Source organism: Capsicum annuum, chromosome 11, assembly GCF_002878395.1.
Source record: "Capsicum annuum cultivar UCD-10X-F1 chromosome 11, UCD10Xv1.1, whole genome shotgun sequence".
NCBI classification, from domain to species: domain Eukaryota; kingdom Viridiplantae; phylum Streptophyta; class Magnoliopsida; order Solanales; family Solanaceae; genus Capsicum; species Capsicum annuum.
Window position 1 is genome coordinate 167,549,023 of NC_061121.1, and position 15,523 is coordinate 167,564,545.

The following is a 15,523-nucleotide window of genomic DNA, read 5'->3' on the forward strand; positions in this document are numbered from 1 at the left end:
GGAATAAGTTATCCCGGGATAACAATTTTCAAACCAAACGACCCCCAATAGTCTAATCCTTATGTGTAATGACCTATTAAATCATTTTGTGAATTTTTCTCATTTTAACCTTCCTCGTAGTGTTTAAACACGATTTATGAATTACAGAGATGGGTAGTGTCGATTCTTGAGGTGTTCGGACGCGATTTAAGTCATTATTTAGGTTCTTAACCCAATCATGATCAAACTCTGATCGAGGCGACCTCGGATTAGTGTCGTAATGTTTTCAATAGGTACAGAATGTACTTTTTCGTCAATATACATATTTGGTTTTTTCCCGAGGTTCCGAATAAATTTCGATGATTTATTTAAAGTTTCGAGTATTTTAGACAATTAATTTAATTGGTGGTTTAATGGGTCAACACCACAACCATGGAATTATATAAATATATAGATTAAATTCTAACCCTATAAAGAATATTTTAGAAAAAAAAAAAAAGAGAAAACTGCAATAGTGAGAGAGAGAAGATCAGCCTTTCTCAAAAATAAAATTGGGCAGCAATACACGGATCATCACCTTGGAATTGCTGAAATTCTTAAGCAAAGCATCCAGGTAATATATATATATATATGCATGCCTCTTTCGATGATTTTAGTCAAATATGTTAGATTACTAGGTGCATATATAGGATGCAATGTTACGCCATCATTGGCGGTGATTAAAAAGCTTTGAAATTTAATGTTTTTGACATTATTTGGTCATTTGTCATTCATTGGGTAGTAATGATATTGTTAGTTTAAGAACTTAGAGTTAGCGTCGTGTTAGGCGGTCATTGTTCAAATTATTTCTCTGAAATTTGAAGATCTTTGTTTAATTCTACACATGATAATTACTACTTTGGAATATGACTATTCAGATGGTGACATTAAGAATGAGTTTAATTAGTATAGATTGACAAGATTTAGCTCTAAGTTTAAAATTTGCTGAAATTGAAATTTAATTCACCTTTCGAGTTGAAAATAAACATGGTAATATGGGTGTCATTGGAACCGTAATCTTATGGAGGTTATGCATTTCAAATAAATTTTAACCACTCAGAAGCTTTACGTAGGGGCAAGTTTGTTAATTGATGCTTGGGTTCGGTTTGAGGCAAGTTAAGACTTGCTTAGACTCTTTTTCGAAGTGTTTATCTGTTAGTTATGTGTAATGGGAGTAATGGGGAATGAGGGTCCCGTATAAGTGAAGTAACGAGTATCTTTGCGGGTACCAGCGTAATTTGAGGGGTTAAAATAAGTCAATTATACATTTGAAACTGTTTTTCCCTATTTGCTAGTACGATAGGCTGATTTGCTATGGTAAATGAATTGTTTTTGAGATCGGAGTTGCACGCTTGCAGATCATGCATTGTATCTCGTATGGGGTCAGAGTGCACGCCTGCACAATATATTTATTGGGATCGGAGTGCGCGCATGCACAATACGTGGACCTTGTAAGTCCCCATGAGTCCTAACTTTGAAGTCATTGCTCAGTAGATATGTACATAGCATATGCATTGCATTGCACAACATTCATTATTTCCTGGTTCAGATGAGTAAGGTATATTTGTTGACTTTGTACTGTCTATTAAGTACTTGAATATCTATTACTTGATTTCACGGTATTGAGGATTTCTTGGACTAGTTATGATATCCTTATGACTGTTAGACTTGATTATTCAGTAAAATTAGGGTGACTTTCTAAGTGCGGATTGTATGATTGTTTAAGATGGTTGACGTGGTGTTACTCGTCACCACTTTGAATTAGGGACGGTCAACAATGCTTGTTGAGTACACGTGGCTCCGTACTCACCCTTGTTTTTAATAGCACCTTACGTGTAGGTACCGATCCGACGACCTTTGGGCATTGATTCATGTGGTTCCTTCGGTGTTAGCATCTTTGGAGATTCGAGGTGGCTGCTATTGTTTTCAGAGACTACTAAAATCTCCTCCTGCTTTATCTTTATGCATTTTCCGCATTTTGAGATACTCAAACTTTTCTTTGATTGTTGTATTTAGGGTCTTGTATTAGTGACTTGCAGATCTGAGATTATCTATGTTTAATTATACTAGTCTATTAATCTACTTTGGAGATTATTCGGTGTTTATTATGTTCTTATTTCCTCCCGCTCCTATAAATTTGGGATGTTGTATTTGGAATTGAATTCATGGCTTACCTATCATGGACGGTTGGATCAGTGCCATGAAGGTCCCGAATTTGGGTCGTGACTTTATGAAAATAGGTAAAATAAAATCCTAGTCTAAAAAGTCTAACCTTAATGAAAATAGGAAACATAAAACCTTATTCTAGAATAATAAATAAAGCTACTTAAAATATAAATAAATAACAAATAAAGCTACTTAAAATAATAATTAAATACTTAATTAATTGGCTTCCACGCATCTACAACAATTATGGGCCTGGTAATGGGTGAGAAGAGGTGACTTCAAGATATGTAGATTTGAAAGTGAAAGACACAACTGTGTCACAAAATCTAAGGCTTGAGGAGGTTTTCAGATGTAATTCAAGACATCAGTTTGGCGGATTTCCCTCTAGAGGGGACTCATTTTACATGGTCTAGAGGCGAGGACAATATCCAAGCCTCTAGGAAAAATAGATCTCAAATAAGTGGAATGATACATTCAGGCAAATTATAAAATTGGCACTGCCTAAAGTAAAATCATCTTATGTTCCTACTATGCAAGAGAGTGGGGACTAGAATCTAACCCTATCTACTTCAAATTGACTATATGTCGTTAAAAAAGAGGGGCTTTATGGAGAGGATCAAGACATGGTGGCAGAGTTATGGGGCACATGGAAACCCTGACTTCATCCTGGTGCAAAAATTGAAGCTACTAAAAAAAGACCTCACAAATTGGAATGGGGAAGTTTTAGGGAAGGTAGAAGCAAGAAGTAGAAGGCTCTGGAAGACATACTGGATCTACAACAGTCCCCAGAATGGGAAGCTCAATCAATGCAAGGGAAACAAAAGTTCTTGAAACTAAGCAGGAGACTCCAAATACGGAAAAAGCAGTAGTAGTTTCATGGAGGCAAAAGTCTAGATGGCTTTGGTTGAAAGAAAGGGGTAAGAATACAAAGTCTCTTCCGGCGGATGGCAAACTCCAACAGAAGAGTAAATTGTACTCATGGATTGAAGGTTGGAGATGAAACAATTGAAGATAAAGACCTAATCAGGGGGAAATCTTAAGCTTCTACCAACAGCTATATACAATGAATGGAACTTCGAGACCATCAGCTAATTTGAAAGATGTGGCTTTAATCACATTAGTGCAGAAAGATTTGCTGGAAAGACCATTGGAAACAGAGGTCCTGGCAGTCATAAAAGCAAATGCCCTGATAAAGTTCCAAGCACAAATGGAAGTATAATGGAATTTTTTAATGCTTTGGAGGTGATCAAGCAAGACATCATGGAAGCTCTTCATCACTTCCATCAAACATGACATTAGTTTAAATCATGCAACGCATCATTCATAGCTCTTATCCCTAAAAACAAAGGAGCTATGGAACCGAAGGACTATAGACCAATTAGCGTAATGGGTAGTTTCTATAAAATTGAGCTCAAACTAGCTGAAAGACCGAAGGGGGTGATCAGGAAGTTGGCTTCCACACATCAAAATGACTTCAGAAAACCAAGGCAGATCACTGATGCAGCCTTGTTAGCTAATGAAGTCCTGAACTCTTGCTCAAGACCAGTTGAATAGGCCAGATCTGATAAGTATACTCAGGAAAAAGGGGGGTTACGGGAACGTTGGATAAGGTGGATCAACTACTGTATGGGATTCTTTGTTAAATGGCCTTTCCAAGTCTACTTTTTAATTAAATGAACGACAATTTTTTTCTAGGGAAATGACCCATTTTTGAATATTTAAATTTATTTGTGATTTAAAATTTATTTACAAGTTTTAAAAGTTAAAAATTAGTCCACAAATCACCAACTTACAGAATTTAAACAAAACTCATCACATCAAAATCTTTTAAAAAATTTACAAATTAATTCAAAACATGATTTACAATTAACAGATCTATTATCGATCCGACCGATGTACAATATCGGTCTTCTACGCTATTCGATAGCTAACCGATTATAGTAATTAGTCGGACAGATTAATCATTGATCATTTCTTATCCGATAGATTAATCATCGATCTCTTTTTATCCTAGCGGTTACATATATATACAGTTAAGAAGAAGGTGGAGATGAAGAAGGCGGCTTATGCTAACTGGATTGAGAATAAGGTTGAAGAGGAGAAGCGGGTGAGCAGGGAGGAGTACAAGTTAGCTAACAAGGAGGCTAAGTTAGCAGTTACGGCTGCTAAGACAGCAGCTTTTGAGAGTGCATAAGGGGTTAGAAGAGAAAGGCGGGGAAAAGTGGTTGTTTAGGCTTGCCAAGGTTAGGGAGCGGAAGGGTCGGGATCTGGACCAAGTGAAGTCTATTAAGGGGGAGGATGGCAGAGTATTGGTAGAAGAGGCCATCATTAAGAAAAAATGGCAGTCGTATTTTCATAGGCTCTTAAATGATGAGGGGGACAGAGGTGTTGTGTTAGGGGAGTTTGGAACACTCCGAGGAGTGTCGCAATTTCAGCTATTGTCGGGGTTTTAAGGTAGAGGAGGTCAGTGAGGCTATTCGCAAGATGCGAAGGGGCAGGGCGACGGGGCTCCACGAGACCCGGTGGATTTTTGAAAGTTCTCTGGCAGGGCAGGGTTGAGGTGGCTGACCAACTTGTTTAACAACATTTTCAAGTCCGCAAAGATGCCCAAGGCGTGGAGATGGAGCACGATGATCCCTTTATATAAGAACAAGGGTGATGTTCAGAGTTGCAACAACTACCGGGGTATAAAGTTGTTGAGTCACACGATGAAGATTTGGGAGAGGGTGGTGGAGCGGAGGTTGAGGAAGATTGTTTCTATTTCGGAGAATCAATTTGCTTTTATGTCTGGTCGCTCTACGACTGAGGCAATTCACTTGGTGCAGAGACTGGTTGAGCAGTATAGAGAGAGGAAGAGGATCTTCACATGGTGTTTATTGACTTGGAAAAGACGTATGACAAGGTCCCTAGGAAGGTTCTTTGGAGATGCTTGAAGACGAGGGGTCCCGGTGACGTACATCAGAGCGATTAAGGACATGTATAAGGGGGCGAAGAAGCAGGTAAGAACAGTGGGAGGAGATTTCGAGCATTTTCTGGTCTTGACAGGGTTGCACCAGAGATCAACTCTTAGTCCGTTTTTATTCGCCTTGGTGATGGATGTGTTGATGGATGTAGTTTTGATTAATGAGTCGCATCAAGGTGTTAATGATAAGCTGGATGTTTGGAGACAAACCCTGGAGTCTAAAGGGTTCCGGTTGAGTAGGACCAAGACGGAGTACTTAGAGTGCAAGTTTAGTGACTCGAGGCAAGAGGAGGAGGTGGTAGTGAAGATGGATTCCCAGGTGATTTGTAGGAGGGATAGTTTTAAGTACCTTGGGTCTACGATTCAGGGGAACGGAGAGATAGATGAGGATGTATCTCATCGAATTGGGGCATATTGGATGAAATGGAGGCTCGCTTCGGTAATCTTATGCGATAAGAAGGTGCCCCATAAACTGAAAGGCAAATTGTATAAAGTTGCAGTCCAACAGCTATGCTTTATGGAGCGGAGTGTTGGCCAGTTAAAAATTCTCATATCCAAAAGTTGAAGGTGGCAGAAATGAGGATGTTGCGTTGGATGTGCGGATTTACTAGGGCTGACAAGGTTAGGAATGAGATTATTCAAAAGAAGGTGGGAGTGGTGTCGGTAGAGGATAAAATGCGGGAAGTGAGGTTGAGATGGTTTGGTCATGTGATAAGGAGGGGCACGGATGCCCCGGTTCGTAGGTGTGAGAGGTTGGCCTTGGATGGTTTCAAGCGAGGTAGGGGTGGACTGAAGAAATACTGGAGGGAAGTGATTAAACATGACTGACTGACGACATGACCCTGGATAGGAAGGTATGGAGGAAAAGCATTAGGGTAGAGGGCTAAAGTGGGTGGATGAGTCGTAGTCAGTAGGTAGGAGGGCCTCGGTGTCCTTTGTTTGGCAATGTACAATTTTGTGTGGATGTCGTACCTATGTTATTTTTATCGTGTTCCATGCTTTTGATGTTTTATATACTGTCCTTTATTTTGAGCCGGGGGTCTATCGGAAACAGACTCTCTACCTCTTTAGAGGTAGTGGTATGGACTGCGTACACTCTACCCTCTCCAAACCCCACGATGTGGGAATTTACTGGGTTTGTTGTTGTTGTTGTTATGGTTACATATATATACACAAACCTTTTTCTTTAGAAAAAAATGATACTAAAATTAAAGGAGAGTGGAAAATTTATAAATTTGGGAGGAGACGGAACATTAAGAAATAAAATACAAGTTCCAAAAAGGAGAAAGTTGAAGAAACAATGAGTTTTTAGTAAGAATGAAAGAGAAAAAGTTAAGGGAGAGGGAAAGAAATAATTTGAAATTAAAAAATGGGTTAGGGTTTTATGTTTAAAGTATATTTGTAAATAGCTTCCATAGTCTTTAATACTCCCTCCGTTTCAAAAAGAATGACCTACTTTGACTTGACACAAAGCTTAAGAAAATAAAGAAGATTTTTGAATCTTGTGGCCTTAAATTAAAGTTGTATCAAATGTATCAAAATGCCTTTAATCTTGTGGTCTTATGACATATCTTGTGGTCTTAAACATGTCAGGTGAAAAGTTGAAATTAAAGTAATGTCAAAAAAGGAAAGGGATCATTCTTTTTTAAATGAACTAAAAAGGAAAGTAGGTAATTCTTTTTGAAACAGAGGGAGCATATTATTATACACCAATTTGTTATTAAAGTAATTTTTGAATTTTATTTTAAAATGAGAAAATGATAGTAGGCCATTTTGTTAATTGGAGACGTGAAGAGGCCTATTAGCCAAATTTTCTCATAATGTATAACCATTAAAGTATTCTATTTTGATCAATGGTGGACCTGATCATTTTTCTCACCACAGAAAGGACACAGGCAAGGCAATTCTCAATCATCATTTCTGTTTATTCTTGCTATGGAAGGCCACAACAGTATGCTAAATAAGGACAACCAACTTCACTAGATTAATGGATTTAGGGTTGGGAATTAAGTAGGAAGTACAGTAGCATTTTCTCATTTACTTTATGTTGGTGACTCCCCTCATCTTTTGTGGGGCTAAAAGTTCACAGGTGAGGTATCTCAACCTTACACAGCCACATTTTTATGATTCGTGCTTATACCTGTTCTTTGTGGGTTGTTATGGAGCTCTCATGTATTGTAGTACCTAGGAACCATAAGAAAGTTCTATAGCAAAGTCGCATCCTCTATTTCTTGCATGTAGAGCTTTCCATGAGTCTATAAACTTCATTCAAGGACGAAGGTTTCCAAGTAAGAGATATTGTTACACCTCGCGTCTTAAATTCCACTTAAATAATCCGATTAGGTATTGAAGCCTCGTAATCGAGTTTAAAGTGCTCTAAAATAAGTTAGAAATCAAACCAGGATTATACGTATGTGATTTGGGAGTTAAAGGGGAGAAAATCTCACCTGAGGCATAAAATTGCACTACGACAACGCCCCGGGCTGCGCCCTGGGTGTCTCGGTAGCACAATGAGGCGAGGGGGGCAGCAAGCCTTGAGACAACTGCCCAAAAGGCGTGCTGCACCGCACCAGGCGGCGCCCTGGGCTACATAGTAAGCCAATTGGGCGTGGCTCAATTGCTAGGAAGCCCCTTCAGGGGAAATTTCGTCTGGGTCTCTTCAAAAAAGCCTTTTTCGGAATGTGTCAGTTCCTTAGTTATAGACTAGCCTTTGTACATGAGCACACACATTTTCTTCGCCTGCTATCTGTTGTTGCATCTTTGTCTTGCTTTTTAATTCATCCACTCTTCATAAAAAAAAACAGTAAGTTCCGTTCACTGAAATAAAAACAAAGAACTAGCATACCGCAGCATTAACTATAGCGCTCATATATGCAATAATGGATTGCGCCAATAAAAAAATAACCCAACTTTCCCAGAGTCCATACTGATCTCACGTTTAACTATAGTCCTACATTATTCTGAAAGATGAAAGTCCAAAAAAGACAGCCTTTTCAGCCTAACCCCCACCCCCCAGAAAAGGAAAAGAAAAAACTAAAATGGGTCAGAGACTATCTTTACCAACCTCCTCGGTGGGAACATATACACGTGACTCATCAAATGCTACCGTTCTCTGGGAGCACAGACAAGCATGAATGATACAATGCTACCAATGATGTTGCTTAAAACCAGTCCCCAGATACAAATTACCATCGCTTCTTCAGTTTCACTCAAAAATTCCTAATGTAAAAAGCATGGCCCAAAGTCCACATGCTCCTTTTTTCCCTAGAAAATACTGGCACAAAATATAGAATCAAACAAAATCTCTGAGCATTGTAAATAGCCATCCTTACTCTGCTTCCCTCTTTTCTAGTTGCAGATTGGGGTTTGAACGTTTTAACTTAATAGCTAAAGATGACTGGGCAACAGAAAATTCCCCAAAAAAAAGAAAGAAGGGACAGATACCTGGAAAAACAAGTTCCTGTGGTAACTCTCAGTTGGTGGCATAAGGGCATCCACATAGACACGCTGATCAAGTCTCCAAACGCGTAAGTAGTTAAAAAGTTGCGACAAATCTTCAAGTGCCTTGTGCGTGGTTTTATCTACATTAGGTAACAAAAATTTAAGTGTCGTTATGCAACTAATAGAAGCAGTAAACATGGCAATGAATGATAATATACCAGGAGGAAGAGCTCCCCTTAATCGAGGAAGAGCCTGGTCTGCAACTCCACAGAACCTCAACCCCACAGTTTGTAATCTATTTACAGCAGTTTCTGCAAGATTAAGTTCCTGAAAATACAAAGATTGGGGACCAAATTTTCCAATCAAAGATCCAAATAAAATGCCAGTATGTCAAAATCCTGGGGAATTTGCATATTCACCAGAGAACAAAATTCATGTAAACATCAAAGAGGAGCCTACAAACTGAAGCACACTTCACAAAATTGCTTCTGCATCATACTGAAATAACTAACTTGAACGGAATTCCTTTAGCATTGACTATGGTACAAACAGTACTTTTTCCTTTTAAGGCTCTTGATTCTGAAACAGGGGCTGCCCACTGATTTCGGGCCATTTTTGATAAAATATTACTCTACTTTTTTTTATGCTGTGGGGAAACCTCAATAAAAAGAGGTATACAAAAATTAAAGGACCTATAGAAATAATATAGTTCTCTACAAATAAACCAATTATCAACTGTAAAAAAGGACCACATAGGAGCTCCAAAATTCTCCAAAACCAAAAGACAAGCCTCTCAATACAAGAAAAAATTATCTCCTCAAAAGCTCTCCCAAGTAGAACATGGTGTTAGGTATTATGCTAGTATAAGCAGTTCAAGGGTGTCATGTTGAGCTTTAAAGGAAATTTTGTTAGGTAAGCCGCTAAATAAGTCATCTATATTCAAACTTAGTAAAAGAAGCCACCAGTCACCTTTCTGTGGATTTACCTTTACACTACATTGAAATCTGTGCATAGTGCATACTGACTAGAACCCCTACCACATCTTTGAAGATTCAATGATTTAATAATGTAGGTCATTATAGGCAAGCGTTATTGCTTAATATTATGCATCTTTGTCGGACGAGATTTATGCAATCTTCGACAGAGTTCTAATAGTCTATCTTTAATTCATAACCCTATGAATAAGGAGTGTAATTTGTTTAGAAAATATTTATTTGAATAATCATTTTACTCGATGTACAATACCTTCTGAACTGATCTCTCTCTCTCATATCATTTCCCCATTTCTCTATTCCTCTACCATTGCACCTTCGCTCTTCCGGTGCTACATTACTTATGTACGTTGCATCTTGAGCATTCATTATGTCGACTTAATATATAAGAAATTTTTACTTATAGGTCCTCAACACAGCTCATAAGAGCAGGTTGATTCACTCTTGGGACCAAGCACCTAAAAATAAGTTGAGAGCAGGTGGGCGAAAGATAGATCCAAGGTCTCCATGTACTACAGAATACAGACCATGTTAAGTTGTATATTTCCACTTTGTTTGAGAGTTTGAGCTTCCACAGAGGTTGGAGCTTTATACTCCCTCCGTCCCATTTTATGTGCCGTCATTTCCTTTTTAATCCGTCCCAAAATGAATGTCATTTTTCCTTATTTGGTAACACTATTAAATGACAACATCCCCATTTTATCCTTATCAAGTCCTACTTAATAAGAAAAGACAACTAAAAAGTAAACTTTAAGAGGGCAATTTTGTAAACTTTACAAAGTCATTCACTCATTTCTTAAACTCCGTGTCCGGTCAAAAGGCGACACATAAAATGGGACGGAGGGAATATATGTTTTATAAGGTCTTTTTAACAGTTTTTTAGGATTGGGCCATCCAGGTGGAAACCTGTTTGAATTCATATGGATCAAACAACTTTCATAGAACTGAAACTTAGAAAGATCAGATGGACCTTGTGGGGCAATTAACAAATTGCACTTCATACTACACCAAATACAGCGTCACATCAGAGTCCACGCTCGTAAAAATCGCTTGTTAATAAGAAATTGATTGTATAAAAATATTGTCATGAAATATTATCATAAAGTCATAAACATCTCATATTCACCAAGTCACTTATAAGTCCTTCAACTAGTTATACATGTAGCAAGTTCGATAAATACAATTCATTCCTATTTTAATACATGTGTATCACTATATAAGCTCGTTGAATACTGCAGCGTAGCGCACATGCAGACCAGAATGCCTACCAAGTACCAAAATAGCATACTATGAGCACATCACAATATTAACCCCTCAATAGCTTGAAGGCATAATCAAACTATGGATTCACTTCATCTTTCCCCATGTCTCATTCTCAAAAACGTAATGCCTAAAGCAACAAGAGTTCCAGCACCTTATAATAAGGCAGTGCCCTATGACAAAATTAATCACTTGTAAGTTCACATTAAGAAAATTAACTCAGACCTGTCGAAGTTGTCGCCTGATGACCACCCATTTCGTCTTTCTTTCAGAAGATTGAGGGCGCAAAGAACCCAAAAGGGAAAGAAGCTTCAAAAATGGGAACAAGAGATTAATACATGCTCCCACGAGAGTTAAGAGGCACAATAAGCTAGGTCACTTGACATGGCCCATTAATTCAATACCTCTGCAACTTTTTGTCTGTGTTCTGGTCTGATTCCCACCCAAGACCAAATTGCGTCCAAGAGATCCGCATGATTCAAATGAACATCACATGATTCAAAATTAAAGTAATGAAGGATAATGTCCATCGTAGCCTATAATTAAAAGGAAACTAAGTGAAATGAAGGATGTACTTGTATTACAAAGCTAGCTAGAATGAAGTGCAAGATGAGGGCAGATCATGGAAAGTAAAGGATCTGAATAACAAATCATTAACATATCAAGTGACTCAGTGTAGCAATATCAACCATGAAAATGTAGGAAAGACCTTTGCGATGTATCTCTGCTCAGAAATTTGGGATTCTTTCTCATCAGAGAAAATGGATCTTCTGAGGCTTTAGAAATGAGTAGGGAGAAAGCACATGTTTCACAAGATCAAGACTAAGAGCACATCTGATAATATGAGTGTCTTACCTTAATTATCTCTGCTTCAGTTAGAGCAATTTCTCCTCCAATAATATCAAAATCCCCCTGCAGATAAGTTAATAACAAATATAAAATTTATGAACTAAAATATCAGCATTTCTCTATTCAGTCAAAGGAAACTGCTGAACAAAGTTAAAACCTGCAGATATCGGTTTGGGGGTGAATGACCTATCGCTCGCCTGTACACATATGCTATTTCGTAGCGTTTAAAGAATGATCTCTGAGGAGGATTAAAATTTAAAATATGTAAGTAGATGCTTAACTTTAACCACAAAAGATATTCTATATTTTCCAGTATTCTTTTCAAATTTATATTTCCAGTGGCCACATTGATAGTAACTAAAAAAGTTTCATGTCAGAAAGATGCACCCCCTCCATCAAAAACTCAGCTTTTTATCATTGGCACCGATATGAAGAAAAGAATTGAAGATGTGTATGCTTAAAGTTAACCAAGGGAACATGGAAAGGAAATTAATAACTTTAAACAATTTAAAGAATAACTAGAGTAAAAAACTGTGCACGTGTAAAAGCAGATATGATGGTGCTTTATTAGACAAGATAGCATGGACAAAACTTTTCTTCAATCAGGATGTAGATATTAGTGAGAGGACTCAAAAGAACATCCAGTGAAACTAGACTAGTTTTGTTGGCAGTGAACAAGGTTAATAAGAGCTCCAAAAAGAAACTTCTTTTAGATTTGTGAAATATTACACAAGACAAGATTTGCAAAGACTTCTATCAGACACTTTAGAAGATTGTTTTGTCGAGAATTATGAGTTGTAGGTTTTCTCCATTTTATCTTCTTTGTCATCAAGTACTTTATTTTCTGCAATATTTTCCCATTAATATTCATACATTTATTCAAATTATATATTGTTATATTTTCCGTTTATTACATACAAGATGATTGTCATTGTTGATTGTTGAATTGTGTAACCATCTCATCTAAAAGTTTAAGCTGTTAGAGAGACTTTTTAAAATTTAATTATGTCTTTTACAGCCATTTGTTCTGATTTTTATATTTTTTCTTGCAATTTGAGATTCATTTTTCTGTTTCTTATTAAATAATATGTTTCCCCTATATGTCAATAAACCTTCCTGGATTTCTCATTTTGTTGAAACTAGTATCAGGATTTAAGATTCAAGAGGGCATTTCAGTGGTTTCATAGCCACATATGATTACATACATAATAGAATTGTTAAAGTTAAAACAGTGGAACATTGGCACGCAATATCATAAACAAATGTATCTAATGTTGCACATAACCTGGCGGGAAGTGCAAAAAGTAAGACAGATGATAAGCAATTAAGAAGAGCAGGGGAACACAGGTGACATTAGAAAAACAAAAGAAAAAAACCACAATATAAACTCTAATGATCAACTCAAGCTGTCATTCTTCACTGAACAGTCCTAAAAACTAGGTGACCACAAATTAGAAAAATTAAAAGTAAAGAGTATACAAATCAAGACATAAGAAAACAGAGTTTTAAGAGTGCAGCACAACTACTAATATTACAACAACAAACATGCCTCAATCCAAACTAGTTACAGACAGTTATACGAATCTTCTACACCCATTTCACTAAAATATATACCGACTTAATTCCAATGTCAATATTTGGCCTTTAAAATAAACCAGGTGTTACTCTACAAGTAGGGATTCACTAAATCTAGATTCATCCATACTCTGAAATACACGTCCCTAATCAAAATAAGAAGACTACTGGAACATATCGAACCTAAATTGATTGCACCAACAATGACTAAACCCTGACCCAACTAAGTGATTTCATCTATATGTCTACTTTGCTACCAAAAGTATTTGAGACTACAGAAAAAAATACAAAATTCTTCCACAATTTCTAAGAGCACTGAGTAAGCATGAGAAGCAATAATTATGGAATACAATTCTTTAAATTCTGATATCGGCCAATGAGCTGATGAGGTACCCGAGTGGCAACGATCCACTTCACGAAAGGTAGTCTAAGTTCATGGCAAAGCTCAACCATGTCCCCTCCATGAGTCAAAAGCTTAACAGCGTTCCTTTCTCGACTGAACCAGCAGAAAGAAATTGAGAAAGAGAGAATCAAATGACAACCTAAAGAATTAAATACAAAGGGAAGATTAAAATTATACTGAGTTAATGAGCAGGCAAACTTTGAAATGGTCACCTATTTGGCTGTGGACATTCACCCAGCATTCGCACGGGTATAATCTCCAAATGCTTTGCACAATGTCGTCTGAAGACTTCTGTGGCAATCTCAACGACATGATCACGGCTCTCAGTCTGTAGATCAGTGAACAAAATACATGAGGTATCCCTTCCATCTACCTTCAAACTTTCAAGATTTGTGTTATGGCCTTTTGTGTTAAAAGTGTCTTCATTGAAAATGGCATTTACAACTTTTTCATAAGCACCAGTATCATCTGAAGCGTGAATTGTCCTAAGAATATCTGCAAGTACAGGAAAAGAGAACTTTAAGCTAAGAAGAAAGCAACACTACTAAGCAAAATAGTGTTCAACCTAATTGGTGGTCTATACAGAAACAATTATGGATCACACTAAAAATAAAAAGAAAAGACTGAAAGCTGGAAATACGGGAAACCTAGACTTCATCCAAGTATATGATCCACTTGTAATACTAACCCCATTTATACCTTTTTTACTCATCATTGTCAGTCATCACCTCTTATGCCTTTGTAGTTTGTACTATCTTTGTCCTCTGTTGGCATCCTAAATCTATAGGTTAAGCATTTTCTCATCCAACATGGCAACATGTAATGACTGACGAGATGTCTGTTTTACATGTGAGTGGTACTTGGGAAGCTATTCTCCTTTTTCCAGGTAAATCTATTGTAAGGTGTCATTGGGTTTATGCGGTCAAAGTTGGTCCAGGCGGTCAAATTAATCGGCTTAAGGATCGCTTTGTTGCCAAGGGGTACACCCAGATATTCAAGCTTGATTACAGTGATGTTTTCTCTCTCGTCGTTAAAATAGCATATGCTCCGCTTTTTCTATCCATGGCTAATGTCCGCCATTAGCCTCTTTATTAGTTGGACAGTGAGAATGCTTTTCACCACAGTGACCTTGAGAATGAAATTTATATGGAGCAACCACTTAGTTTTGTCGCTAAGGGGAAGTCAACTAGCCTTGTGTCTATTGTGTTTTTGTCTGTCACGCTAGGGACTAAAATAGTCTCCTCGAGTCTAGTTTTGAAAGTATAGCCAGCCAGTAATTCAGGAGTTGACATGACTCCTTGTGAAGCTTAGCACTATGGCATCGTTTGATAGAGTTTATAAGAATAGTATTGAATAAGGTGTATTAGTAATGTTGGGATTATAGTGCTAGGATTAGTTATGCAGAGTTTATTTCTTGTCCAGTGTTTGGTTTGATGTATTAAAAGTAACAAACATTGCTATATTTCTAAAGAGATATTATTTGCTTACAAAAATACCCTCCACATTTTATAATTTTGTGTACTTTCTTTATAAAGCTTTATTATTCAATCTAAAAATGAAAATATGTTACAGGAGAAAAGACATCATTTCCCCCTTGAACTTGTCACCAAAACTTACTTTAGCACTTAAACTTAACTTATAATTATTTACCCCCTTAACAACTTTCAAGTGAATTAAATACAACCTCAAAATTACAATCTCACTCTCACAACGAAGAGTGCACTACACACACGTCATATCATTGCCAAATCAGTGCCACGTCATTGCCACATAAGAAATTATTTTATTTTTTTTAAAAGTAATCCCACACACATTATTTTTATATATTTTCTAAAAAAAGTAAAATATATATATATA

The 15,523-nt window shown here is 37.1% G+C and overlaps 1 protein-coding gene across 9 annotated transcripts in view; it reads right to left on the reverse strand.

Moving 5' to 3' along the window:
- The window catches only part of LOC107854404 (eIF-2-alpha kinase GCN2), a 105,159-nt gene that overhangs the window by 46,043 nt on the left and 43,593 nt on the right, over nucleotides 1-15,523 (reverse strand). For 7 of the 9 annotated variants that reach the window (XR_007046897.1, XM_047399065.1, XM_047399064.1 and 4 more), the window contains 8 exons: nucleotides 13,879-14,161; nucleotides 13,657-13,759; nucleotides 11,846-11,926; nucleotides 11,695-11,751; nucleotides 11,244-11,375; nucleotides 11,065-11,148; nucleotides 8,806-8,914; nucleotides 8,591-8,727 (listed from right to left, as the gene is read on the reverse strand). Coding sequence is in view for 8 of the 9 variants with exons in the window: in XM_047399065.1 (XP_047255021.1) it covers nucleotides 8,591-8,727; nucleotides 8,806-8,914; nucleotides 11,065-11,148; nucleotides 11,244-11,375; nucleotides 11,695-11,751; nucleotides 11,846-11,926; nucleotides 13,657-13,759; nucleotides 13,879-14,161 (986 nt within the window). In the remaining variant the exon portion in view is untranslated. Of the gene's footprint in view, nucleotides 1-6,794; nucleotides 7,933-8,590; nucleotides 8,728-8,805; nucleotides 8,915-11,064; nucleotides 11,149-11,243; nucleotides 11,376-11,694; nucleotides 11,752-11,845; nucleotides 11,927-13,656; nucleotides 13,760-13,878; nucleotides 14,162-15,523 lie in introns of those variants that run through there. The other 2 variants (XM_047399070.1, XM_047399066.1) reach the window with 2 other exon arrangements.